The 27,690-nt window shown below is 40.1% G+C and overlaps 1 protein-coding gene across 2 annotated transcripts in view; it reads right to left on the bottom strand.

The window, feature by feature from the left end:
* The window catches only part of LOC102206876 (collagen alpha-2(V) chain-like), a 34,524-nt gene extending 7,672 nt beyond the window's left edge, over nt 1-26,852 (bottom strand). Inside the window, exons 1-34 of one of the 2 annotated variants that reach the window (XM_005742210.1) lie at nt 26,584-26,852; nt 16,157-16,345; nt 15,190-15,408; nt 14,066-14,290; nt 13,859-13,875; nt 13,745-13,777; nt 13,585-13,617; nt 12,433-12,486; nt 9,255-9,347; nt 9,065-9,139; nt 8,930-8,974; nt 8,780-8,833; nt 8,634-8,687; nt 8,501-8,554; nt 8,314-8,367; nt 8,170-8,223; nt 6,798-6,842; nt 6,669-6,722; nt 6,521-6,565; nt 4,416-4,469; nt 4,171-4,269; nt 4,029-4,073; nt 3,827-3,925; nt 3,679-3,732; nt 3,459-3,566; nt 3,283-3,336; nt 3,099-3,197; nt 1,154-1,207; nt 972-1,070; nt 787-840; nt 632-685; nt 491-544; nt 259-312; nt 103-147 (exon numbers count right to left, since the gene is read on the bottom strand). In XM_005742210.1, coding sequence (XP_005742267.1) covers nt 103-147; nt 259-312; nt 491-544; nt 632-685; nt 787-840; nt 972-1,070; nt 1,154-1,207; nt 3,099-3,197; nt 3,283-3,336; nt 3,459-3,566; nt 3,679-3,732; nt 3,827-3,925; nt 4,029-4,073; nt 4,171-4,269; nt 4,416-4,469; nt 6,521-6,565; nt 6,669-6,722; nt 6,798-6,842; nt 8,170-8,223; nt 8,314-8,367; nt 8,501-8,554; nt 8,634-8,687; nt 8,780-8,833; nt 8,930-8,974; nt 9,065-9,139; nt 9,255-9,347; nt 12,433-12,486; nt 13,585-13,617; nt 13,745-13,777; nt 13,859-13,875; nt 14,066-14,290; nt 15,190-15,408; nt 16,157-16,345; nt 26,584-26,677 — 2,517 coding nt within the window. In that variant the 5' untranslated portion in view covers nt 26,678-26,852. The remainder of the gene's footprint in view (nt 1-102; nt 148-258; nt 313-490; nt 545-631; nt 686-786; nt 841-971; nt 1,071-1,153; nt 1,208-3,098; nt 3,198-3,282; nt 3,337-3,458; nt 3,567-3,678; nt 3,733-3,826; nt 3,926-4,028; nt 4,074-4,170; nt 4,270-4,415; nt 4,470-6,520; nt 6,566-6,668; nt 6,723-6,797; nt 6,843-8,169; nt 8,224-8,313; nt 8,368-8,500; nt 8,555-8,633; nt 8,688-8,779; nt 8,834-8,929; nt 8,975-9,064; nt 9,140-9,254; nt 9,348-12,432; nt 12,487-13,584; nt 13,618-13,744; nt 13,778-13,858; nt 13,876-14,065; nt 14,291-15,189; nt 15,409-16,156; nt 16,346-26,583) is intronic. The other variant, XM_005742211.1, reaches the window with a different exon arrangement.
* Between the last annotated feature and the right edge of the window lie 838 nt (nt 26,853-27,690).

Below are 27,690 nucleotides of genomic sequence, written 5' to 3'. Positions count from 1 at the left end.
TGGGTGGGCTACAGAAAATGTTCATGTTTCAAGCTGGACTGTGATGATCTGAAGTTTCAGAACTGAGCAATAGAAAAGTGGAAATTGGACTAACGGACTTACTCTTGGTCCTGTAGCGCCAACTTCCCCAATCTCTCCTGCAAGACCCTACAACAAAAAAAAAACATTAAGCAGATTTTACATGCTGTATAGAAGTCCCTGCACAATTTATATTATGTGGGTTAACTTGAAAAATATTTTAAAATACCCGAGTCGTACCTTGTCACCTGGCTTTCCTGACTCTCCGGGTGGGCCTGGTGTTCCGGGCAAACCCTAAAAACACCCCAAACAGTTTTTATTTTATTTTATAATCATAAAAACAATAGAGAAGAACTTTAATCGTGGCCAATCTCCTTTTTTACCTGATTAAATAAATAAAATAAAGAATTAAAAGTGAGATTGAGCTCCAGTGATGGGAACTAAATTCTTTGCGTTATGTGATGAAGAGTACCTGGAAGCCAAACACTCCTTGAGATCCCTGCTCTCCTCTCTTCCCTGCAGGACCCTGCAGGACAAACAAACACATTATATTAAAAACATAACTGTTTACATTATTAATAATGAGAAACTCTCAGCTGATACGGATGCTTACAGCTGGGCCAGGTGGGCCTGCGGCGCCTCTCTCGCCATCTTTTCCATTTGGTCCCTAGAGGACAGTAAAGAGCAGCATTTATCAGCATGTTTGTGCTTGAGATGAAGAGCGTGAAGCCTCAGCAGGAAGTATGAGCTGTATTTGTATCAACTTGCCCTTTGACCTGGAGCTCCTGGACTTCCAGCTTCTCCAGCCTTCCCAGCATCACCCTAAAAAACAACAGGGACCATCAATCAGCATATTTTGTGTTATTATGGAGCTTTTTTTGCATTTATTTTTACAAATATATTCATCTGGCTTCTCTCATTGGGCTTATCTAGCCACACTCATTCGTACTGACTAGGAAGCCCTTTGGTCCCGGCAGGCCCATCGGCCCAGCTGGGCCTCTGTTTCCAGTTGAACCAGCTGGGCCTTGTTTGCCGTCGTCTCCAGCGGATCCCTGAGAAGACAGAAACACATTTACTGCTGAGCATGTGTGTGCAAATCTACAAGTGGTGAAACTTAATGCATTTGATTACATACCACCGGTCCTTGCTTCCCCTCTGCTCCCTGGGCACCTATGAGACCTGTGAGACCCTGTGAAGTAACACAAACAAGTCTTTTAAATGCTGAATGAAACAAGAGTTTCTGGTTAAGTTCAGGTGAGTTTGAGTTTTTTTTTTCATCATCCTTTCTGACTCTATTGGGGACCATAATTTGCAAACTAAGTACTATATTTTAATAAATCAGACTTCAGATTTGTGTTTGATAGCATAAGCTCATCAGAAAAAGGTTACTGAAGTCATAGTAGAATAATTTCTTTCATACATGTTTACATAACTTGACTTATTTTTTAAGTAGAAAGGTTGCTCTCCAGTGGTCATAAGTAGGAATGCAGGTTTAAACCTGCAAGGCCACATATTTTTTATATGCAGTTTTTTATATGCATTATAAAGACTCCAAGCAAAGCTAGCACTTCTTGTCACTAGCTAATTCTGCTATGCATGTTTATTTAAATACCAACATCAACCAACTTCAATCGCTCTTGAAGATTGCAGTTTAAAACAGAGTATGGCCATAAAATTCAGGCACATGCAAGTTTCTCAAGGATAATTTAATGAAGATGCAACACCTAAAGACCAACTAATTTCAGATTAACTTTAAGTCAGTTTGCTGTTGAAGCAGCATGCAGTGCAGCAATCTGAATAGATGAATCTGTGCATTCCCTGACCAGTTGGCAAGCAGTTGCTGGAGTTTTGAACTTTGAATCATAATAAATAATGTATACTATATAATGACCCTGTGGGGAAATTACTTGTTTTTCTCTGCATTTGACCCATTCACTCAGTGAAGCAGTGGGCCGCCACTAAGCAGGCGGCCGGGGAGCAGTGTGTAGGGACAGTACCTTGCTCAGGGGTACCTCATGGTAGCTGTTCAGTGGATTCGAACCCCCGCCCTTCCAATCATGGGGCAACCACTCAACCTACTGAGCTATCCCTGCCCTTACTGAGCTATCCCTGCCCTAAATCACAATAAAGTGCCATAATAAATATTAATAAACATAATAAATATGGATCATACGTGAGATTTTGGGTCATATAAAACAGAATCAAGAGGCAGTATAGAATAAAATGCGACTATTAGAGCAGAATAAAATCTTGTGCCTAATAAAAACTTAAAAGCAGTTTACACTCTGAAATCACAGGTTCTGGTTTAGCATTCTGTGATAGAGAAGATGCTGTGAGAAGGTTGAGAAGGATCAGTTATGATGCTGGGACCTCTGCTTTTGAAGGATTTGAAGGATTTCATGGCTGCTGAGGTCAGAAGTCTTTACTCTGAAGTTAAATATCACCATTTAACCATCCTTTTATTGTATTGCACAGTTGTTCAACACTGGTACCTTGTCTGGTCCAGCAGCTTTCTAGCCTGTGCACCCTCCTGTGGTTGGTGGCCTCAAAGAGTAAAAGGTGCCGAGGTAGGTATCTGGTAGGGCGGGGTCATTAAGGTCTAAGTGTACAGTGGGCCTGTTATGGGTAAAATGATTTGACAATTCTTTCCTGCTGTCCTGATGTCGAGGAGCAGGAGGCAAACACTTGCCAACTGCTCCTCGACATTGACCTTCAAAGTAAACGTTGTGCCTTATTGCTGCAGCCAACACATTTCCGAAAGCTCAATTTTTACTTTGAAAGTCAAGTTTCTACTTCTCCAGGTTGTGTTGCAACTTTTTCAAGTTTCACTATGACTCAAAGAATAGTTATCACATGTTTGCAGACAAATCGATATCTTCCATGTAAATAACAGGCAACCTGCTAACAACCAAGCAGCACCAAATACCTCTTTGCAGCCAATATCATCAATTATTATTACCAATATAATTCTGGAATACACATTCAGACGCTCACTTTTATATAAAAAATCCTGCAAACATGAGCAAAAGGATGAAATAAACCTTCTGCTCTAGGCAATGAATTACAACATGCGACTTTACCCGAGCTCCTGTCAAGCCCGACTCTCCGTTGCGTCCTGGATCTCCAGATAAACCTTTGGCGCCTGAAGATCCTGGCAGCCCTCTTTCGCCCTGGGCTCCCTGTTCAGAGAAAGTGTGAAATATTCAAAAATCACAGAAATGAATGTGACGAACCTGATGGCGAATTAGAGTCATAAATACTCACCTTTGGGCCTGGTAAACCGTCAGCACCAGGGAAACCCCTATTTCCTGGTGGTCCCTTTAACAAAGAAAAAGAAAGCTTTAGTCTGTCTAGTTTCCAGGGTGTAGTTTCGAGTTAAAAAAGGAATACATTAAATATATTATACATGACTGGACTGTGAATATTCTTGATGGACTCACTGTCTCTCCTGGGGATCCTGGAGGCCCGATGGATCCAGCATCGCCTCGGGGTCCACGCTTTCCATCTTCTCCCATGGGCCCTAAGGGACCTGGTGCACCATGGTCACCCTAACATAAATTCATACCCACTGAATCAGTTGACAAATCCTTAACCTAACCACCAAAATAACATCTAAGATGAACTTTTAGGGTCTTTATTTTGGGGTAGCTTTGGTCTTACCCGCTCTCCCTTCAATCCAGCCTCTCCCTTGAATCCAGGAGCTCCAACATCACCCTGAAGAAGAGTTTAAAACAGATATTTTAGGATAGAGAAATGAAGACTCACATGACAGGGAGAGAGAAAATTTTAAAAAAATGAGAGCTCATACCAGTTGGCCTTTTGCTCCAAGAGCTCCTGTTGAACCCTGGGGGCCGGGGGGGCCAGGGGGACCAACCATACCAGGTGGACCCTGGAGGCCGGCTATACCCTGGTCAGGTGACAGAGCAGCAATAGATTAAATAAAGACCTTTGTTGTAAGACATTTGTAGACAAAGATCAGCTGGTTAAAGAGCTTTGCTGCAATCACTTACCGCTGAGCCGCGGGGACCCAGAGCTCCATCCTGTCCTGACGCGCCCTGTTCAAAAACGAAAATATTAACTGGGAATGGTGGTAATGTGAGGCCAGAATGGGTCTACAGCTATTTTAGCAACAAGAATGATAAAGTACAACACCTGCTGTCCGATGGGTCCAGGTGGCCCGACACGCCCAACGTCGCCCCTTGGCCCCTGCTGTCCTGGACTTCCTCTGACCCCTGTCGGTCCTGCTTCACCCTACACCAGCAGGTACATTCAGGAAATATTAAAGTACTTCTAGGGTGACTTCAGTGACTCAGAAACATCTGTCACTTAGATACTAATCGAAGTGTGTCTGAGAATGAAAACAGACTCCTTACAATTCAAGCGTCAAATAATCTCACCTTCATTCCAGGGTTACCGGGAAATCCTGGTATACCAGGGATTCCTATTGGCCCCTGTGGTTAAAGGAAAGTATGTTTAATACTTAAGAAAAATCTAATCTGATATTTTGTTGACAATCCAGGTAAATGGTGCTCCAAATATAAACAAATGGGCTACTAAGAACAACTAGAGGATAAATGTAGTGGTGGTGGATGTTTTTGTGTTGTGTGTTGGTTTCTGTTTGGTTTTCACTGTTGTTCTAGCAGCTAAAGTTTTATTTTTTGCTGTACTGCAGTCACACTGAGGATAACAGTGGTTGGAGACCGCAGAGCAACCAAAATTATTATGATCGAGTGCAACGAAGCTGTGATTTTTTTGCTGGTTCAAAGACAGGGACTGGGTTTGTGAGAGCCCAGGTAAGTAACTCTGAGTTTCCTGTTACAGATAGGCTGATTCGATTAAGCTCAATCAACACCAACTATCCAACATTTACCATGGCAACAGGTAAAAAACTAGCGGGACCTCCATTTTAATCCAGTAGAGCAAGAAATAAGAAAAAAAAAAACACATCCCCAAGTTAATTCTTCCTAAACGGATACAGCTGGATGTCAATACAATTTTTCTTTGAATTACTAATTATTCAGACTGTCCACATGTACACTCATCCCACTCATCTTGATGTTTTTTCCATTGGTAAATGGGATTTAGGTCACTGAAAACTGAGCTTAAAAAAAGAACTATGTGTTTATGTGTGGACCAACAAAATAGATTTTGTCTAGGTTAACATTTCTTGGGCTATATCGCCACCTGTTGGTTTGCCATGCTCTTGACAGGGCATGACAATTTTTAATTTGGATATTTTTTCCAAACATGGCCTCAACTTTAAGCTGACAGGGACAAAATGACTGAAGATAAAAACATCGCCAAATGCTGAAATGCTGTCAGAACACATTCAGACTCTTGATAATTTAAATTTAATTTTGTTTAATTTTCTCAATTTTCATTTAAATATTCAGGTTAACGTGAACAAAATTACAACATGACAAATATTAGCCACTGGTTAGTGTTTTATGATAAATGGACTGGTTCTTATATAGTGCTGTTCTACTCTACCTGAGCACTCAAAGCACTTTATACAACTTGCCTCATTCACCCATTCACACCCACTCACACAAGCACTTTTTCTTCACAAGTGCTCTCTATCTTTGAGGTTAGTATCTTGTCCAAGGATATTTGGCATCCATATCAGAGCAGCCAGGGATCGAACCACCAACCCGATGTCTTCACTTTTAACAACAAACATTTGGATTTAAATACAACATCTTATTTTAACTTTGTGGATTTGATTTGAGGATTGATATTTAACATTAACACCACATATGGCTGTAAATGTGGTAATAAAAAATGTGCAGTTTAAAACAGGAGCCCCTTATCGAACAGATAAATTAATAATAAGCCCACATTGTCCATTGATTGAGTTTCTGTCCTTTCGTTGATGACGGACTGATTATAAAGACGCTTTGGCTCAGAGTTTCCTTCTTCCTGTATTGGTTGAGTTTTGGAGGTTTTTTGGAAAACTTCACTGTTCTGGTCTGTTTTTACGGAGTTTGGTTTGGTTTTCTCCTGTTGAGTGTATCGGTACTCTTGTCTTGTCCCCCTTTGCTTTTATCTGCTACCTGAGTTACTTTTCTTCTGTTTCCTTGTGTTTTTGTTTCTTTTTTCCTTTTAAGACTTCAGTTTGTTTGTTTTTTTTACTTACATCGTCCATCAGATTTTGCACTTTCATCCTGCGATTGGAAACAGCAACAGTATTTTTCTACTAAACAAATTAAATTAACTAATCTAAAGTTGTTTTTTTTAATAATGAGTAATATCATATATCCAGTATTTTGTCCTCTGTGGTTTTTGTTCAGTCAAAACATGCAAATTAAAGATATTAACTTCTGCTTTCAAATCACAAGGGAGATTTTTCTCTATTTTCTGATGTGCTAGACACTAAAAAAAGAAGCATGTTAGAGGATTTAAATTATATTTTTATGTTTTGGAAAAATCTCAGGGTCTGAAAGGCGGTGTGTCCCTCGGTGTGGTCAGAAGAGTTGGAAAAAGTAGATTTAGTAGATCTTACCAGAGGACCTGGTTTACCAACATGGCCGGGTGTGCCACGTTTACCCTAAGAGAAAAACACAGATTAAGATAAATAACTTAATGTGGAAACATATCTTTGCATTTTTTTTTCCTTTTCTTGTCATGTGGCTCAATTATTTGTCTCATACCACAGAGCCGGTCGTTCCGGCTCGGCCTCTTTCTCCCTGCATCCCAGGTGGTCCCTGAAACCAAAGATGGAGTCAGTATCTCTGCAGCAGACTAATATCCTCTCTTTTTAACTGTGTTTTTTAACTTACCACTGGACCAGGAGCTCCCATTGCACCAGGAGTACCAGAAGCACCCTGCAAATCATAGACACCGAGCAGTTATGCACAGATTGTGCAGCACATGTGACCGAAACAACCTTTCAAACGTGGAAACAAGTGATCAAATTTCTGTTTGGAGTTTGATTTTGGAGTTAATTTAAAAATCCTGTTTCATTCTGAAACTAAAACATGAGATAAATGCAATGAAGTGTTTGTTATGAAAATGTTATGTAAAATAGTGTGATTCCAGTTCAGCTGCTTGTAGTAGAGGCAACAACAATTCACACAAATTAAATAGATTAGCGTTCTCCTTATCCATACTGACTGTTTTTTCTCTAGTTTAGCCTTTTTTGTGTGTGTTCTTGACACTGCTGTGTGTACCAGAGACGGGCCGTTACACAAGTGAGGAGAGTTTGGTGTTGAAGGACAGAGCATCGAGCAGGAGGAAAGATATCTACTCCCGAGGAACAGGAGGAGCATCACATGTGCCCCACAAAATGACCCACATCGGGCTATTCGTGGATGTTTCTGACAAAATGTGTCAGGAACAGACTTCAAGAGGTTGGCATGAGGTCAAAGAGTCCATTGATGTTACGTAACCCTCATGCCGCATGCTTAGGTCCCACTAAAGGCTGTTGGGACCTGCAATCACAGCCCAACGCTGTGCAGAAACAACAGAACTGGCAGGGCCATCACTGGTGCCCTGTTCTCCTCACTGATATGAGCAGGTGTGTCAGACGTATCAGAATCGTTGGCAAATGTTATACTTCATTTTTAAGTACCACCACCAGCAGCGGGCCTGCCAATTCTGCTGTTCTGAGACAAACGTTAATCAGGCTGCACAATGGCTCAGGATGGTTTCTGCTTCCTAATTGGAAAAACTGACTTCCATAAAGTTTAACCTCCCTCACAGAACAGAACATTGGTCATACGTGCTCTTTGCTTCAATGGGTCAATGGTAATTTCATCTAAACAGGTCAACATCTTTTTACCACCTTGATAGCACGAAGATGCATACAAGTGTACATCTGGGCATTTAACACTGATCCAGTGCCAAATGAGTGCCGTGTGATTCAGTGAATTTGATATATTTACATACATTAGGGCCAATTTAGCCTCTCTGTTTCATCTCTCAGGTGATTGAGATGTAGCTGTCTAACTAAAAGTGTCTCTGTTTAAAGCTAAAGCACATAGACATTTACAGTCACTGGAATCACCAGCTAACTTCACAAGCTTGTATTTGGACACCGTCGAACCATTAAATAATTTTTTTTAGATAATTTAAAGCAACTGCACTGAATATTGTTCCTTTAAGACTTCAACTATAATTCCTACTATTCTCTCAAAAGTGAGAGTTAGCTACCTTCACTCCAGCTGCTCCAGCCTTGCCTCTTGGTCCAACAAGTCCACTGTGTCCCTGTTGTAGAGGTTTAAATTCACAGACTGGTTAGTTCTTGATATTTCATACATGAAAACTAATGAGTAATAATGAGGAAAAAGGACTTACTTTGTGCCCTCTCAGTCCTGGATTACCTGGAAGTCCTGGGAATCCTCTTGCACCCTGTATTCAAAAGTAATCACATCATTCCTGATCGCGTTTTCGCTCACTGTCTCTCAGATTAGAGTAGGTTATTGTATCACTATTATCATGACAATAGTAGGATTAAATATTTTTTGGCATGACAACTGGTTACCGCTGATCCTGGGTATCCTGGTTCTCCGGTTGCTCCTGCAGGTCCGGGTTGTCCCTGGAAAAGACCATCAGGTGGTTATGGAATAATTACAGATAAAAGAAGAATCCTCATCAGTATCTGTTACATGACTCACATCAAGTCCAGGTTTTCCTGGTGGTCCATCAGGTCCTCGATGACCCGGCTCCCCCTGCAGACACACACGTACAGTCACATTTAAATTTCACTCTTTAACATGTAAAGAAGCATTAGAGTTAATCCAAGATGAAGAAACAAGTGTACCATCAGTCCTGGATCTCCAGCTTCTCCAGGAATTCCTTGACCACCAGCAGGACCCTGAGCAGGAAAATTAAAGGTCACATTTTTAGGCACACTTCCTACAAAGTAAAACTAATATTTGGCTCTAAAACTTCATTAGAGATAAAGACTCACTGGTGGTCCAGACGGTCCTGGAAGTCCTCGTGATCCTGCTTCACCCTGAAATGGCAAACGATTATGCACTGCAGTTTAAACTCTTCAAGCTTCCGGACTTTGCATTTGTAAAATATGCAGTTTAAAAGTGCTCACCCTGGATCCTGTTAGCATTGCAGATGGACCCGACTTCTCGCTAAAACCCGAAGCCATCTGTGTCACCAGGTTACCCTACCAGGAAGAGGTTGATCCAAAATGAATCATTCATGGAGAAAATTTGATTTGTTTGGTTTTTTTCTTATGAAATTTGCATTAACTAATTAAAAGAAGTTGGAGAGCAGCTCACCCCAGGGTGCGAGGGATGCCCAGGTGGTCCTGGTTCTCCTGGATTTCCTGGTATACCGGGCTCACCATCAAATCCTGGAGGCCCTGGGAAACCCTGCAATTTGCATAGGTTAATGAGTGGCACCCAGAAGGTACTGACTGGTTACATGACCAGAAGCTTAATTCTGACATTTTGTTTGCAGTTTATGATTTTACTACAGTTATCCACATGTGAATAATGTGTAAATGTCAACGAGAGGGTGTGGTATCAGATTCGCTGCATCTACTTGAGGACTTTGAGGGCCTTGAGGTGCTTAATGCACCTTTATACTTGAAAAACTAAGAACCCCCCAGCATTCAGTAGCTGGCAGCTACTGAACAGTGTTAGTAGCAACAACTTGACAAAATTATTTCCTGTGGGGCTTTATCAGTCTCTCACACTGTGGTGGAGGAGTATCGGTCCACGCTTGAGATTTTCATTGAGATTTTTGGTTGTTATGCACAGCTCTCTTAAGGTCCCATCACAGTATTTTAACTGGATTGAGGTCTGGACGTGGACTGGACCACTGCAGCACTTTGATTCTTTTCTTTTTCACTCATTCTGTTGTAGATTTGCTGCTGTGCTGTTAAGGTCAAGCTTTATCTGTCTTTTGTGGCTTGCTCAGATGCAGCTTTGCAAACCTAAACTGTGCTGGCATGTTTTTTCTTAGAGAGAAGAGGCGTTTTCCTGGAAACCTCTCCAAACAACCTATAACAGAGGCCTACAGAGTCTGACATGTAGCTCTTGGGTTGTTGCCTCATTTTTGAACCTGCTAAGGATCTGATGACTTTTATTACATCCTGATAAGCAGAACACCACAATCTTTACCATGACTGTCTATTTTATGCTACACTATTGAATGTTCATATTAAATAAACATATTAGATAAACTTTAAAACGTGTTTAAAGTAATACATGATTGCCAATGTTGTTTATATCTTTATCAATATCTGGCATCAGCCTGTCATCAACTTATTTGTATGTTAAACTGCTAAAGACTCACTACAGCTCACAAGCACACTGTGCTGCCCCTCTACAGCTGTGCAGAAGTCAGCCAATCAGAAGAAACTGACTAAAAGGAGGTGGACCTAAAGCTGGTCATACACTGTGCAATTTTTTCAGTCGCGTTTCAGCTTCTGCTCAAATTGCACGATTGACTCGCAGGGGTTAGAAGTTCATAGGTCACGATGCAGGGTCTCACACACCGATGCTCTGATGTGACCTGAGTGCTCACCGTAAAATGAAGGTTATAACAGAAATTCTGTCGCTCGCTCTCCCTCTCCGTCTTTCACTCACACAGACACGCACACCACCACCATCAACTTTGCTAAATTGCAAATGAAAAACATTGATCAGGCAGCTGTGATTGAGCAGCAGTGTGCATCCAACTATTTTCACGGTTGTTGTGGTCGTGATAATTTTGTGAGGCCACATTGAAAAGGCTCGGATAAGCTTGCCATAGTTCTACAAGTTGTGCCTCCATGGCTTGTGTCCGGATCACACGCTGCACTGCCGTGCTGCGCCGTCTTTTTCGCTGACATTTGTGTTTGCGCGTGCGCAGTGTGAGAAGCTGCGGTGACAGCCTCACGATGGTCACGACCAAGCGATTGATGATCGGGAGCTGGTCGTGAGGTGTAGTGATGGGATTTCCGGCTCTTTTCAGAGAACCGGCTCTTTCGGCTCGGCTCACTAAAAAGAGCTGGCTCCTTCGGCTCCGAACCGGCTCTTCAGGGTGTTATGTTGCTTTAATTAATTTATTATTAACAATAATATAAAATTATGCACAAAAGGAATTACTAATGTAAAATAAATTGTTTTATTTATATATGTTTATATATAAATATATGCGGCGGCCCCTAGAGTCAAAAAACGTACAAACTCCAAAACACATTTCTAGCGTTAACTGAATTTCCAAAACAGAGCTACCTAGATCACTTAAATTACACAATTGAAAGCATATGTGTATTGTTTGTGTATTTATACACAAGCATTCATATATATTCAAATAATAAATAAAAAAATATGCTCATTTACCTGTTACTACCACACACCAAATCCGGTTGTTGGTACTTCCTGGCTTGTGTAGCCACTACGTAACAAAAGCTCAACACTGCGCCCAGCATCCTGGAGCACTTCTGTTGTGTTTTTTACGTGCTTCTGAGTTTTTACGTGCTTTGTCTCTAGGGGCCACCGTAAATATACTTTTATTTATTCACTCCACATAAAATGTAATAAATAAATCATATAATACAAAAACCAACTATTCACATTTCAACTTTTAATTATTTAAATTTTCAGCTTTTTCCTTTTAAACAAATTTAAAGTGAAACAACACAAAACACTGCAAACCACAACACAATTAAATATAAATTAAAATATGAAAACAAAAAGAAGATGCATATTCTCTGTCATATGGACCTGCATGAATAAACTTTCTGAATCCTTTATCATCCGCAACTGAAAATAGTTGTGGATGATTACTATACCATTCTAACGCTGTTGCCCCTGGCTCTCGTTCTCTCCCTCCCGCTCTGTTCCTGTGCTACTGTGAGTGTAACTACCGCCCCTCCCCCTCTTCCCAGCGCAAAAGCACAAGACAAGGCTCGCATGCAGAGTGAAGTGGAAAAAAAGTGCGAGAGAGAGGGTGAGAGAAAGAAAAAAAAAACCCACGGCTTGCGATAAGGAGCCGGCTCGCGTCGTTCACGTCAAAGATCCGGGTCTAAGAGCCGTGTAGTTCGCAACCGACAAATGACTAGTGAGTTGTTAATCGCTTCTCGTTACCCCACATATACTACACGATGCACGAGACACAGACGATGAAGGCCAAAATCAGGCCGATCACCAAAGCGCTCAAAATGGGGCAAAAAAATCGCACAGTGTAAGCCCAGCATTAAAGAGGCAGCACCTAAAAAACATCTTGTTTAACATGTTGATGAACTGCGGGCTGCAGTTGAAGTTGCATTGTAGCATTGCTATGTAGCATTCTCACCAAAACAAACAAACAGATTTTTAGTTATGATGTTGTGTTTAAATTAAACTATCCAGCAATTAAACATTAACTGTGGTAGTATAACAGTTGCAGGAGCTATTTTCTTTCATCATGAACATCACCTATTAACTCATAGGTCCACTAGTTCCCTGTGTATTGGTTTCAACTTACCCGTCTGCCTTTAAAGCCTCTTGGTCCAGGGCTTCCCTGAGCCCCTGGAGGACCCTGAGCAAAGAGAACAAGCCATAAGAGCATTGAAACATTGGTCACTGTCTAATTACTGGAATAATCATGCAGTGAAAATAGTATACACTGTAAAAAAAATTATAATATAAAAGTATTTTACTGTGTATTTTACAGTTCTGTACTGTTCTTCTAGTCTATTCACATAATAGACTTCAAATGTAAATTAACGTAAAATCACTGTAAGTGTCATAAAACATAATTTTCTTGTTTTTTAAATGTATCTGTCTGTACATATGCATATTTAGATTGTTAAAATACATTCACAAATGTATCATAATTTCACAAATATTTGTCCGTTATTTGAAAGATTGAACTGTTAAATTCAAATGTAATGCTATGGAAAAATATATAAAATGATTCTTATGAACTTTTTTTACATCAAATTATTATTATTATTAGTGTTATTTATGGCGATCGTGGCTCAAGAGTTGGCAGTTCGCCTTGTAATCAGAAGGTAGCCGGTTCGAGCCCTGGCTCAGATACTCTCAGTCGTTTTGTCCTTGGGCAAGACACTTCACCTACCACCTACTGGTGAGGGCCAGAGGGGAATTATGAAGTGGAATTGTAAAGCGCTATGAGGGTCTCAAAAAGCGCTATATGAATGCAATCCATTATTATTTAAACCAACTGTTAACTGTATATTTCTGTACATTGAAGTATTATTATTCGTATTGCCGCATTCATTGACCTTGTTTATAGGTAAGTTCATTGTTTAATCACATTAAAATGTTCCTAATTTAATGTTTAAAAGCACTTGAAAAAGGCAAAATCGCATGTAAAATTAGGGCAACAAACTGTATTGTCATTACTGGAAATAACCGTATTTTCATGAGAAAGTTATTTTCTGTTATTTTCTGGTATTATTTCGGCGCTGCTGGAATATTACTTTTTTCTTAGGATTTTTTTTTTTTTTTACGGTGTACATGAAAGCATTTGTCCTGGTAATTGTAATAACACATGCTAGTATTGCATTTTGCTGCCCTCTACTGTGACTCCAGTTATCATGTGTAACACTGTGACAGCAAACAGAAAGATAACAAGGACAGACAGGGGGATGAAAGAAAGAAAAAAGCTCACCGAGGGTCCTGAAGGTCCAGGAATCCCCACCACCTTCACAACACAAGAAAAATTAAGTTCATTAAATGAATTATTAAGACTTTTATCTAGTCATAATTAATTTAAAAAGTTAAATTTATATGCAAAGTGCACTAACGCCTAACTTTTTCCTTTTACTTACATATGGGATGTCTCCTGGTTCACCCTTTTGCCCCTAAAAATAAAGCCAAGCAACACTTTTTAGTGACAATGTTCCCAATTTAAGATATTTTTCTTAACTGACTGTATGACTTACCTTGAGGCCCATAATTTCTTGGGAAAAAAAGAGAAAAAAATATTTTTATTTATTTTATTTTTCACAATTTATGTAGTAAATCTTACCCTTTAAAGGACCCTTTAAATAAAGATAAGACATAAAATAAAGTATCTTAAGTTTTATAAGGGGTGTAAATCTAACACAAAGTGACCATCTCTCTTCTGGATGCAGGTAAATCTGTCTCACCTATCATCCTGCTGGCACTTGCGAAGTTGTCGCACACAGGGCAGCACTCTCCCGCGGGCGTGACAGCCTTCTCACAGTTTGACAGGACCTCGCACTGTATCTCATCACAGACAGTGACGCCGTTGTCACAGACGCACACGCGACAAGGTTCGGGTTTCCAGATGTCATTGTGATGGTAGACCTCCCCATTGACTTTGCAGTTTTCCTCCTTCTTCTCATCTGCAGCTGCAAGAAAAACCCCCAAAATGGCTCAAACAGATGGACAGACAACCAGGAAATTCATTTACACATTCTTAGGAGCAACAAACAACCGTGATCTCCTTTCCTTCCCCTGTACACATAAAGTCATAAACAATACATCATCATAACAGCATTTGCTTTTTTACATTATGAATTAGAAAATTTTAAAAATTCGATTTTTCATTTTATAACATACTCATTGTTGTGGTATGGACTGAAGTTCCATTTACAGACAGGGGCGTCACCAAGGGGGGGTCTGGGGGGGCACTGGCCACCCCCGGCAAGACTGCGAAATATTGGTAATAATTTCAATAAATGTGAACACAATAGAGAGGAAGAATCATTAAAGTGCTGGTTGGGACTGCCAATCAATCAGTCAGTCAATAAATTAAAACAGATAATTATGGATTTAAAAATGTTATTTGGTTTTCATATGTACCTATTTTTCAGTGATGTCAACTTTAATATCAGGAAATTAACTAGACATATAATTATTTTCTGTCTCTCTGTTCTATAGGTTACTTATTTTATTTATAGGTTAGGTTACTTTTTTTTTCAAGTAACCTATATTTGACAACAGATGTGCCAACCCAATATTTTTTACTGGCCCTCATATGGCCGCCGCTATGAAAAAATTCTGGCGGCACCTCTGTTCACAGAGCACCCTGTTTCACTGATCACATTTTAAAAAGTTTTTTAACGAGTTTTTGTTGTTGTTGTTTTTTTCAGGCTAATTTCAGCTAATCAACACATATTTGATCAAAAACTTGTTGCGGGGGGACCAGCAAAAATTTTCTGCCCTGGGGCCTCATTAAAGGCTCGTCCAGCCCTGGATCAACCATATAGTAAATTATATTTTCAATCACATAAAATGGACTTTTTACCTGTTGCGGGGTCTGTACTGGGAATCAATGTTGAAGCTGCAGTCAAGCACACAGGGCAACACTCGCCCTCTGGGGTCACCGTTTTTTGGCAGTCACCGAGGTCCTCGCAAACCACATCCTCACACATGACGGTCCCCTTATTGCACACACACACCCGACATGGCTCTGGGCTCCACATGTCATTGTCAGCATAGACTTTTCCATTTTCTGTGCAGGTGTCTTCATGAAAGAGAAACTCAGTTAGTATGTGCTGCAACGGGCTGTCACTGGATTTTAAAAAAAGGATCTACATTTTAATGGAAATTCCCACAACTTTGCAAATTTACTGGAAAACACACATTTTAAAAATAAAACATACTCATTTATGAATCCATACTGTTGGGTTCCTTCAAAAATACAGTCAAAAAATGTAAAGTATGTGTGTTTTCTAGTCCTTAAAATACCAGCATCTTACTCTAACATGCATGAATCTCACGACCATGCCCACAATCATCATTCTGGTGCATCATTAAGCCGAACTTTGTGCTTAGAGCAGCAGAAATACATCATCACAGATGCATGTAAAGACATTATAAAAAAGCATTAAACATGACAAAGAAGATGTTGATTTCCCAGAGGAATACACCTTATTTGTTGAATAAGTTACTTTCTCAGCTTGTTTTTTTTTTTTGGGGTGTGTGGCAGTAAAACTGGTCGCAGCTCCCTTATTTCTTCTAAGAAACACAAAAGAGTGAAGCTACCTCCAAAGTTTTTATTGCACACATTTAGTTGAGAGAAGTGAACTTATCTGGCAAAAACTTCATGTATTCCTTTTGCAAACTGAAAGGGAAACTCGGTACAGGTTCAAGAACAACATTTCACAGTGGTGTGCAGAGGACGGAGCTTGAAAAGGAGGGCATCGGGCTGTAAGAGAGAGCAGAGTACCACTGACGCCGGGACAAATGTGCAGGTTTCATTCCAGTTTTACCAGTTTGAGTGACTGAGCACACAGGACAGCACTCGCCCTCTGGGATCTCTGCGGTCTGGCAGTCACCTATATCCTCACACACCATGTCCTCACAAACCACCGTCCCCATTTCACACAAACAGACTCGACACGGCTCTGGGCTCCATATCTGATTGTTGGAGTAGAGTTTGCCATCCGCTGTACAGGAATCTTTATGACAAAGAACAGCAGCTGACTTCAGTATCATTTTCTTTGTCAGCTGTATATAATATAGTAGCTAAAAGATCATTAAAAAATCATTGTGGATTAGTAGTTTATGGGTTTGCACTTTTGCTCTGCCAGTTTTACTGAAGAAAGCAATATGATCTCCCCCTGCTGGTAAAGCAACTTCTGCCTGTGTGTCCATTTCAGTTTTTGGAGAGGCAAAGCATAAAATGTACACAGTGGACTGTGTGTCTATTTTGCCCTGTTACTGGGTTGCAACACAGATGGAGCCATGAGGCAACTTAAAATGCCATTACAGAGGACCAGTTAAACTCATTCCCACCTTTCTACTTTCACTCTGTGACACCATCAGACTAACATTCTGTGTCACAGTTCATAAAGAGTTTTATTTATCTCATACTGGCCCGTTATGTAGCCCCTTATTTCATTTTACTGCCTTTTACTGATCCCACCTTAAATGGCCACTTTCTTCTGATTGGACAACGTCTGGGAAAACAGCCAAGGGGCAGCACCCAATGATTATGAGCAACTTCCTACTACTTCCTGTACTTTGTTAAGACAAGTCTGCTCATCGGTAAAGTAGGATACTTTTGAAAACTAACTAGTCAGAGCAAGAAAACTGAGTGATTACTCTAACAAAGTAATCACATATTATTTGAAGTCTTGATCATTTTTAATATGAATGTATGCCGCAGTATTTTGAGAAAAAGCACAAAAAATTCTCCTTAAGTGTATGGAATAATTATGCTTAATTCAAACAGTTTGAAATGGGAACTTAACTGTGTTTTACTGACCCTCCATCGACCCCAACCACCTCCTTCTATGTGCATAGTCACTGTAACTTTGTTAATTCAGTTCCACCTTTGCCCCCCATCATAATTACTTGATTCACAGTCTCTGTCTTCCACTCAATATCACTGCATTCCCATAAGCACTAGCTCTGCTCTGTGTTTGGGGCCAATTCTCACAGGTCAGCATGCTAACACTCGTTACACTTACTGAAAGTTAGCAAACAGACATTTTTTTTAATAAAATCCCTTTTAAAACGTTCTTTGTTTTAATCTCATTTAGCCCAGACTTTATCTCACTACTGATGAACTCTCCTTCTAGAAAAACCTCAAGCTACCTGTTAGCAATAAAACAATTTTTACAAAATTACTTAATAAATTGATGAAGTACTTCTGGACTTCCTTTGACTTCTTGATACGCATTTATGCAGTTTGGATGAGGTGATGTCTTAAGACGTTTTACATGTATTTCTTTGTTCTTTTTCAGTTATTAATTTCTTTCAATCATATGACCTCTATCTTCTTTTGAGCATGTGACCCTGGAGCATTAAGTGAATAAGGTCCCAGTCACACAGCCAGACTGGTCAATGACCATTGGTCATCTACTGGCCATGATGGAGAAGAATGTATTCCCCGACTGGCTGATGAAAAACTCATTGTGACCAGTTTGGTTGTTGGCAGTTTGGGATTTGTCTCAAGAGACTAGCTAATCCTGGAGTAGATGTAAAATAGTGAAAAGTTGCACACAAATGGAGACAATTCACCATCAAAGTAAAAGTTGTGCCTTTTTTTTAGTTTCTCTACTTTTCAGCAAGTAGTCAACAATTGGTTGTAGTCAACTGTGGATCTTCCATGCAAACTTGAGGCTGATAACATCGAATGCAATTGTAACTAGGTTTTTGGTGTTGCTGATTTCAATTAATAACTGCCATCCAGCAACCAGCCGCCAGCAGGTGAGGAAATACACATTTTTCTGGTGGCAGTATCCTGTCCATCAATAGTAAAATAAGTTAACTGTAGTTAAAAAAACAAAACAACAGAAGCAAATGTGGGTGCCTTATTCTTGCATTCTACCTGAAGGCCACAAGATGGCGATAGCTCTGATTGACTGCAGTGCTTTACTGCTCACTCATTGGTTAACAACTTGCTAATGAAAAGTTTTGACACATTTGGTTATTCGCAACCAAGATAGCAATGGTGGAAACAGGACGTCAACAACCAGCGAGTGACGTCACAGAGGCAACGTCCATCTTTTATACTGGTTTTGATCATAACCAATACAGAGGAAAACTCAAGCAATACTTAGAGGACCTCTATGACTTGAGAATTTTTGTCTTTCCTTTGGTTTTTTTGAATTCCACTAACAAAATGTTCAATTATTGTCTCTGTAGTGCTGTGAAGATGTGCTGTAGTAAATAAAAAGGGCCATAAGGTCGTGATTCGCAGCACACAGGACAAATCACACTTGTTATAAGAATACCACAGGTAATAAAAAGTGGGAAAGCAGTGTGGATATTTATGGAACAGACATCCCAGTGTTTGAATCTGTCCAACATGAAGCTCAAAATATTTATTACCAGTTTTATTGTCCGTGTTCGGAGGCTGTTGCGTGGCTGCTGAGCACGCAGGGCAGCACTCGCCCTGAGGCGCCACAGTGGTCTCACAGTCGCCTAGCTCTTCACACACCACCTCCTCACACACCACAGTCCCTGTGTCACACACACAGACTCGACACGGCTCTGGGCTCCATATCTGATTGTTGGAGTAGGTCGTGCCATTTTCTGTGCAGGTATCTTCATGAGACAGAACAGCAGCTGCATGAGTATCGTGGGTGAGTCCCTTTCAGCCCGTACGTCATTGTGAGGGTTTCATCAATGAGACACAGTTTTTGCCCTCTCTAGTAAGTTAGGAATCCAATGTAATGGTTTCTAGCAGATTTCCGCAGTTTCCCGTAGTTTGCAAGCAAGACAATGACTTGTCTGCACTTGCTAACTACTGGCTGAATTGCAGTTACATTTTAAAAGTGTAAATGGTGAACAATCACCTTCAAAGTAAAGGTTGTTTCAAAAGGTCAACTTTTACTTTGAAGGTGAATGCTCTTCAGTTTTATTGCCACTCATTCCCAAGTTGGCCAGTGATTTCAGATGAGTTGCTGCTTCCCATGAAAACTGCTACAGACCAAGGCGATCATAAGGAGTTTTCTGGTGCAGCAGCCTCTTTGTGACCGATTTCATGGCAATTGCCATCAGCCTTCACCATCCACTCGACAACTACAGCCATTCATCCATTCATCTATTAAATATCGCTTATCCAGTTAACTCATCTGAAGGGAAAGACAAAATAGATCCCAGCCCAATCAAGTGATATAATCTCTCCAGCGTGTCCTAGGTCTGCCTCTGGGCCTCCTCCTGGAAGGATATACCTGGAATATGTCAACTAGGAGACGACGCAGGATGTTGGAGGCATCCTGGTTCCTGCCCGAACCACCTCAACTGGATCCCTTCAATGTAGAGAAGCAGTGCTTCTACTCCGAGCCCCTCCCAAATGATGGAGCTCCTAAACCTATCTCTAAGGGAGAGGCCAGCCACTTGTATCCCTGACCTCATTCTTTCATTCACTACCCAGAGGTCATGACTACTGCTGAGGGTAAAGACTTAGATTGATGGTAAATCAAAAGCTTTGCTTTTATTGCTCAGCTCTCTTCTCCACAACAGATGCTTACTTACTTGAGTACTTGGGGTGGTGGTAACTCATCCCGATCCTGGTGTGGAGACTGACTGACTGACTGACATGGGAATATAAATTTTTAGGGGTCGCAACTGAGGTCATTCTGTGGCCTGGGCCTAACATAGCTTGCATGTTTTTAGGCTGTGGGATGAACTGGAAGTACTGCAGAGAACCACACAGACAACTCAACTCAGGAAGTCCTCAGCTGGCTAACAGAGGCCTTCTTGGGTGCTAAGCACTGTAACAGTACATCACTACAAAATGCAAGTAGATGTTTCCACAATTTAGATTTGAAAGTTTTTTCCAGATGTGAGCAGCATAGCAGCTAAAAGCAGCTTCAGCAGATTTGGCTCAAACCACAAATTGACCAGAAACAACTGAATCTGTTTTCCTGCCAACAGCTTTGTTATCATATCACCAGCTGTATACAAAAACACATTGTACTGAAAACCTCACAATGACCAGCTGAAAGGGAGCTGCAGGTGGATTATATCCCCATACTGAAGGTAGAGCTGCAGTGGTTTACCTGCTTTAGGTTCTGTCGTGTGAGTTGAGCACACGGGGCAACACTCGCCCTTTGGAGTCACCGCCATCTGGCAGCCACTCAGCTCCTCACACACCTCGTCCTCACACACTACAGCCCCCGAGTCGCACACACAGACCCGACACAGCTCTGGGCTCCATGTCTCATAGTTGCGGTAGACTTTTCCATTTTCTGTACAGCTGTCTGAGTCAAGCAGAGCAGCAATCAACATCTGGAGAGGTATGTGTGTATTAATATTGTTGTTGTATTAATATTTATTAATATTTATTAATACTGTTGTGGAGAACAGCACCTTATCTACAAGGAGAGGTACTACTGTACTGCAGTGTCTTTACTTTTTTTTTTCAATTTAAGGCAGTATAATATCTAAAATAATCAAATTGACATGAGTTCAGTGACCCTACCATGTACTGTAAAACCTCACAGCCTGAACAAGAAATGTTCAGTGTTTTTGCTATGAGGTTACAGGAAGAGTCTCTCCTCACTGGTGTGGGAAATACAGTAGGAAGACCACACCAACTGGACGAATGATTCACTCACATTTCTTACTAAAAATATATGGATTTTAAAACTTCTTTAGGAGCATGTGGCGCCCAGCAGACTCCAATTTTCTCAACAAAAAGCAGCAGTGAACCCAGCGCACCGTGACTCGCACAGAGCAAAATGCTTGTTACCGTAATCATGATTAAATCCTGTCAAAGCTGTTTAAGTCCTTTATCAAAGCAGCTTTTCAGCAAGTTTCATCCTGAGCAACAGTGATCTTTGAAAGTGCACCCACCCAACGTCAGTTAGTACCGGCCACTTTATTAGGTACACATTACTAATTACATGGTTGGAGCACCTTTTTCCTTCAGAGCGCCCTTAATTCCTTGTGCCATAAAAACATTCTTCAGAGATTTTGGTCCACGCTGGTATGACCATATCAAGCAGTTGCCGCACATCCATGATGCGATGCCCTCCAAAGGAAATAACTTGCATTGGAATAAAAACTATGTAATGAAATATCACAAACCTCAAATCATCTCAAACTGGTTTCTGAACTGTAATGGCCTCTACAGTCACCAGATCTCAAACCAGTAGAGCCCCACTGGGGTGTGATGGAACAGGAGATCTCTCAAATCTCTGAAAAATATTTCCAGCACTTTGTTGACTCTGTGCCATGAAGAAGCAGTTCTGAAGGCAAAAGAGGTCTCAACTGGGCACTATCAAGGTGTACCTAATAAAGTGGCTTATCAGAGGATATAAAAACTACCCATCAGTATATATGTTTTTTTTTCCCCTGAGGTCAGTAAAAGTAGATCGTTTGGCAATAAAACTCTGTGAAGGAAAAATCGATTTAAATGTTGTGCATATTTTAAAACAGCCTGCAGGGGGCGACTGTGGTTGCATAGAAGTCTCAGCTTCCTTAGTAAACTGTTTCCTGATGAGTTTGGGGGCTCAGGTATTCAGGTACTCAGGTCAAACTGAATAAAGCATGAAACTCATTATGGTCTTTAATTGAGTCCGAAAGAGGACAAGCCAGCATATGCTCATTGGCTAACAGAACTTTAACCACACCTCAGTAGCCAATGAACCAGTGACTATTAGTTTTGTGGTTAGAGCCTGTTTGTTGTGACTGGTTTCAAATGCTCAGCTTGAGGTTTTATGTGATGTCATGGTGCCTTCATCCATCTTTTACATACAGTCTATGGACAGTGCAAACTACAAAGATGTCTTTTAGCTTTAAAGTCAGCTAAACATAAACGGAAAAAAAATTTGATTTCAAACTGAGACACTTGATCTTATTACTAAGAATCTCCACGAACATCCTTCTCCCTCATGACAGACACTTTCAGGTAAATTGCTTCTGAGCAGTCAGTGACTAGACTGTGGTTGAATTTGACAGCTTCTGGCTGCATGCGACGATAAAAGTGTCTGTATGCAAGTATGCAATCATCTCTGCAACAGCGACGTCTCTTGTCACTCAATTATATACATAAAGCAAGGCCAGACGTGTAGTTTTCATGTCAAAAATCTATCAGCATGTCAGTTAATCAGGGGCTAAAATATAAGGTGAAAGGAGCCTGTTTAAATATTGTAATTTAGAAAAATGACAGAAAACAGAGCTGCCTCATTCAGCAGCAGGTCCTGGGGGTAAAATAAACAAAAATGCACTTATTTTCAGAACCCTCTTATTTAAGTTTTTTATACCTACATTCAGTTTTCAGTGACCCAAATAAATTTCTCTTGAATTAAATGTACATGCCAGCACGTATTAACATATTTATGCAGTGTAAGAGGGCAGATTTAGGCACTTTCATCCTGCTGGCCTTGGATGAAGCTGTGTCCCTGCCATGAAATCATCCCAAAAAAAAAAAAAAAAAAAAAAAAAAAAAAAAAAAGGGGGGGGGGTACAAATAGCCACCTGCTGCAGGCTTTCTGAGTGCATTTTAATCCTGGCAGTTTAGTGACGTCCCTAAGCACTAATTATGTGGTAGAGCCGCTCCCCACCAGAGAGGCTGCTTCTTGAATGCAGCAGTTATTTCAGTGGAAACCACAGCAGCTGTATTATTATACGTTGGGCTCAGAGGCTGTGGTTTCACTTTATTTGGGAGGTGCCACACCCGGAGAAACCTCCTGCCATGAAACCTGCTTCACCCTGTAGCTGCAGCGTCTTTACCAAGCAGAGTTCTTAATACCAGTAATTAACGCTGGTATTTAATCTGCAAAAGCTCATTTTTCTTCATCACTTCTGCAGATAAAATGTAGTTTTTTTCACTTAAACTTTATACTGCAGACTTTATACTCTTGGGCAGTGCCTCAGCTATTTTTATGTGATTATAGTTTATGTATACAGTACAGCATGAGGTCAATTATCATGACTAGCTTTGGTTTTCTTTTCAGCTTTCCACCCATGCTTTCTGACTACAGGCTTAGTTTTTAAACCATATTCAGTTCGCAAAAACAGGACTTCAGACTAGAGATTCACAAAGTGAGGGATGAGTCATGTTAAGATGATTTACGATATGAAAAAGGAACTGTAATATTGTTCTTTACCATTTATTAAAACTTATTTCAATAAATAGGATGGGAAGGTGACATAAAATCAGTCTGTGCTAATTTCTCATACTTATTTTACACCAACAGTCAATATTTTGATGACTTTTTATTTTACTTTTTTCATCTGAATACTTTCTCTTTTGAAGGTTCAAAAACAATGAAAATGATTGAAATGGAGAAATCCAACATTACAAACTTGGTTTCAAGAGTAACCAGGAACAGTCCTGAAGGCTATACCTTAGATTTAAAGGGTCCCAATAAAGAATCCCAATCCACACACTGCTTAAAAAATCTATAAAAACCAGTGAAAAGCAAACATGTGCAGAAACTTGCACACATAAGTAAACTAGGAGACTTGTTGATATTGATAGTATGGAAGTTTGTTTCTGCCACTAGAAAAAACGAATCAGATCAACTTACTTATGAGTAAGTTTCCTGAAAGTTTCCAGAATCTAACCCAAAATTTGACCTAGAGATCTCACATAGGATACCAGCAAAATATAATTTCATTTGGGATAGCAGTAAAGAATTCTGATTCTGATTCTAATTCTGAACAAGCGTGTGGCCAGTATCATAAATCACACAGTTCATTCATAACATTGTAGCTTGCCATCACCAGTGTGTGAATGTGTGTGTGAATGGGTGGATGACAGGTTGTGTAAAGCGCTTTGGGGTCCTTAGGGACTAGAAAAGCGCTATACAAATACAGGCCATTTACCATTTACCATAACAACTCATATACTGTCACATATGTATTGTGACAGTAAATGTATATGCATTTCAGCTAGAAATGACTTGAAATGACTTGTGAACTTCTCTGCTGTAAGGAAACAACAGAAATTTCAGTTAAAAATGGAGGATAAACCCACAACAAATTTACAGTTTGTAGCTGCACAAAATTAAACTTATTCACAGATTTACTTTAATCTTTACTTTTTGTCAGATATTTATGCATAACACCTACCTCGTTTCAAGGTCATATGCACCGAGAGCTTCCAAATAACTCGTGAACCTCTTTAAAAGTTAGAATAGCTCTCATGCTAAATAAGCTAATGACACCAAATAGCTTAGCTTTACATATACTTTACATATACTCTGGAGAAGGTAGGACTGTAACATAAGCAGTCCACCAATAAAGATTAGACAAAGTTACATTCACTTGGTATAGATTTATTTTTTTATATATTTTGTTGAATCTGAAATGAAAAATGTTAATTACACTTTTTAATTTGTATGCTCCACTTGACGCTGGGGTCAGCCATGTTTAAGCAGCAATTCGACAGTCTGGAAACTAACAATAACTGACTCAGTGCAAAGTAAGCAGGAAACCAGAGAATACACTGCAATGCTACGCCACCTTTTTAATTATGTTGCTGAGATTAAGGAGAAATCTTATTGTCTGTATGTTAAACTGAACATATAGACTTAGTTTAGCTTAGCACACAGACTGGAAAAAGTGAAATGTGATAAAAGCCTTATTTTGGTCTAAGCTAGCAACTAGAGGAGATGTAAGGTACGCTTAGATGTTAGATGTCTCGTTAAGAATGAACTGTTTACTACTGATGATGCTACAGCTAGCTGTTCATTAGCAAGATAGTGTTTAAAGTTAGTAAAATATAAGTATTAGCCCCTCTGAGGCTAATTAATGTTTTATATTAAAATAAAATTTGTTTAATTAGCACAAAAGTCAAGAAACTGCAAAAAAGAAAGTTTTACAGAGATTTTAAAAAAAAAATTAGATGAAACTTGTAAGTTAGTAAGTCATCTAGCCTGTTTGTTGACTGAAAACAAAGCTAAGCAGCTGCCACAATTAGCTTCATATTTTGGTATTTGTTATAAATTATGTTGTCTCAAGCAAAAAAATTGACATGCGAAAATTGTCAAAACTATTCAATTTTACAATTAACATTTGAATGCCCCTGTCTTTATAGTTTAATAATTAGCAGTCTTCAAAGAATTTCAGGTTACATATCCATGTAAACCTTTGCCTCTTGGCTCTAAACACGGTTATGACTTATTCACTTTTTAATTATTCAAAAATTACCCTAAATATAATTTCTGGTCTAAAGTGATACTTATCAGGCCATAGCTGGTGAAAATGTCATACATAAACATTACTGTTAAAAAAAAAAAAGAAGGCAGATTCAGGCCGAAAAACAGCTGGTGCAGATATTTTGAGGTTGTTGTTTATCCCTTTGCAGCATGAATGCTTCAGTGGAGGTATAGTTGGATGAAAGTAAGAGATGCATATTTCATATTCAGCATAGTCTTAGTCTGGGTGTGTCTTGTCTGCAACTGGCCTGAAGTCTGACCAAAATTAGTGGCCTTCTTTTGTCCATTCCATCCACAAGGCCACATCATTATAGCCGTGGCACTCCGAACCCCTTCATTCAGCCTCGACCTCGCACTGAAATAGCCCTGTGTGCTCTTTAAGTGTGCACTGCAGCCTGTTGGGGGGGAAGTATTTTTGACCCAGGATCACATTTACTCAGACATTTAATTTTAGAAATGAGCCACATCTCCATCTTTGAGAAATCCTCACAAATTTTGTCATTTCAGTGTCAAAGCTTTCAAACAGTTTCAGTTTAGCTTCTTTACTAATCGTCACCTGGTCAGTGGCTTGTAGCAGCTTTCCCTGAATGGTGTCTCAAGGCAAGATAAGCCTTTCTGGTGTTGGTTGTGGGTGTGAATTTAGCCTTTCATCCCTAAACCACAAGGCCAGTGCGGTCTGAGCTTTAGGAGGCAGAACATCCCAGTTTAACTTTACAGGACAACCACATTCTGAAATTCTGGAAATAAATAAATAAATAAAACGTGGATATAATGGGGGGGGGGATAACACAGAATATGTGCATAAAAGTTTCATAAAAATACGGATTAAAGTGTTTTCAGAAGCCTTGTTGAATCATGAAAAATCAGAAGGCAACAAATCAAAGGAAAACATTGTTATTATATAAGAAAAACATGAAAACCTTGATCAATTAAGCACATGAACTGGTGATTTTATAAACCTGTTATCAGAACAAAAGCCCACAGAAGAACAGGAAGGATCCCTATCAGGTATCAACACGGAAAGCCAATCAGAGGACAGCAAAAGAAGTCATAACTTGGTGGATATCGCTCACCATTCTTAGTATCTTCTTGGCAGGTCACGGCGATCACCTGAGCCAAGGTGAGGGCCAGGCAGACGATAATCCTAGAGTGCAACGAGGGGCCCATGTCTGCATGCCAGACATGCAGCGTCCTCACACACAAATCGCTGTGCAAGAGAGGAAGTCAGCGAGAGCACGACCCCAAACTACAGAATCCAGACTGAAAAATCCCAAATATCCCTGAGTGCAACACGGCTCCTGGATGAGCGATTACTGCAAACAGAAAGGAGCTCCCTCTTCAACCCCCCCACCAACACCTCCTTCTTTTACTCTCTCTCTCTCAAACTCCCTCCCTCTCTTTAGTCTCCTCTATCATCATCATTTCTTTTTGCTCTATTTCAGGGCCACCCTCCTCCTCCTACTGCATTTGCCTTGAAAGATGGCATAATTAAAGGCTGCATGAAATTAGTCCATTTGAAAGGCTGATGAAAGAAGATGGGTTGGACGGTGAATCTGAAGAAATTTCTTTTGAAAGCTACAGTTGAGCGCTGCGCATAATTTGCAGTTTGTTGCATGAACATTTTCCTTGAATAATCTGAGGCTTAAGAACAAGATCTGCAGGAGAGTTCGCTCTTGTTCCCTTGCTACTCTGCGTGAAAAGGGACACCTCAGCTCATAGAAGTGGTCTGTTTAGGAAAAACGTCTGTGAGTTTGGGGTGTTCTTCAGTGGCCTTTGGTTTAACAGCCAACAAAGTTAATGTTCTAGCTGATAATATACATTTTCTTTCACTTTGGGGTTGCAGAAGACAAAAACAGAGCTCTAAAACTGTTGCCTAACCTCAAGTTAATCATATCCAGCAAACATTTTAATGCCAATTAACAATCTTTTCTTAACGTCTATTTCTTGATTCCTTAACTTGGTGACGCTGTCACTTGGTGTTCGCTCGCTCTGCGGTAGAGTATCACTTCCTGTTCCTGCTCAAACACAGTGGTGTTTCTGAGTAGCTTATTTGCTTAGCAATTTAATTTAACAACTTTAAAATACATTCTTTTCTCATAGTATGATCTTCATGATATTTGTAGCTCTGGAGGCCAGGATTACTGAATTGGAGACTCTGCTTCGCACCCTTCATTCACCCT

Source organism: Pundamilia nyererei, unplaced genomic scaffold (genome assembly GCF_000239375.1).
Source record: "Pundamilia nyererei isolate P.nyererei 1_Seehausen unplaced genomic scaffold, PunNye1.0 scaffold00118, whole genome shotgun sequence".
In the NCBI taxonomy this organism is placed as follows: domain Eukaryota; kingdom Metazoa; phylum Chordata; class Actinopteri; order Cichliformes; family Cichlidae; genus Pundamilia; species Pundamilia nyererei.
Note: the sequence above shows the minus strand (reverse complement) of the source record. Positions and strands in the feature narration are given on the sequence as shown.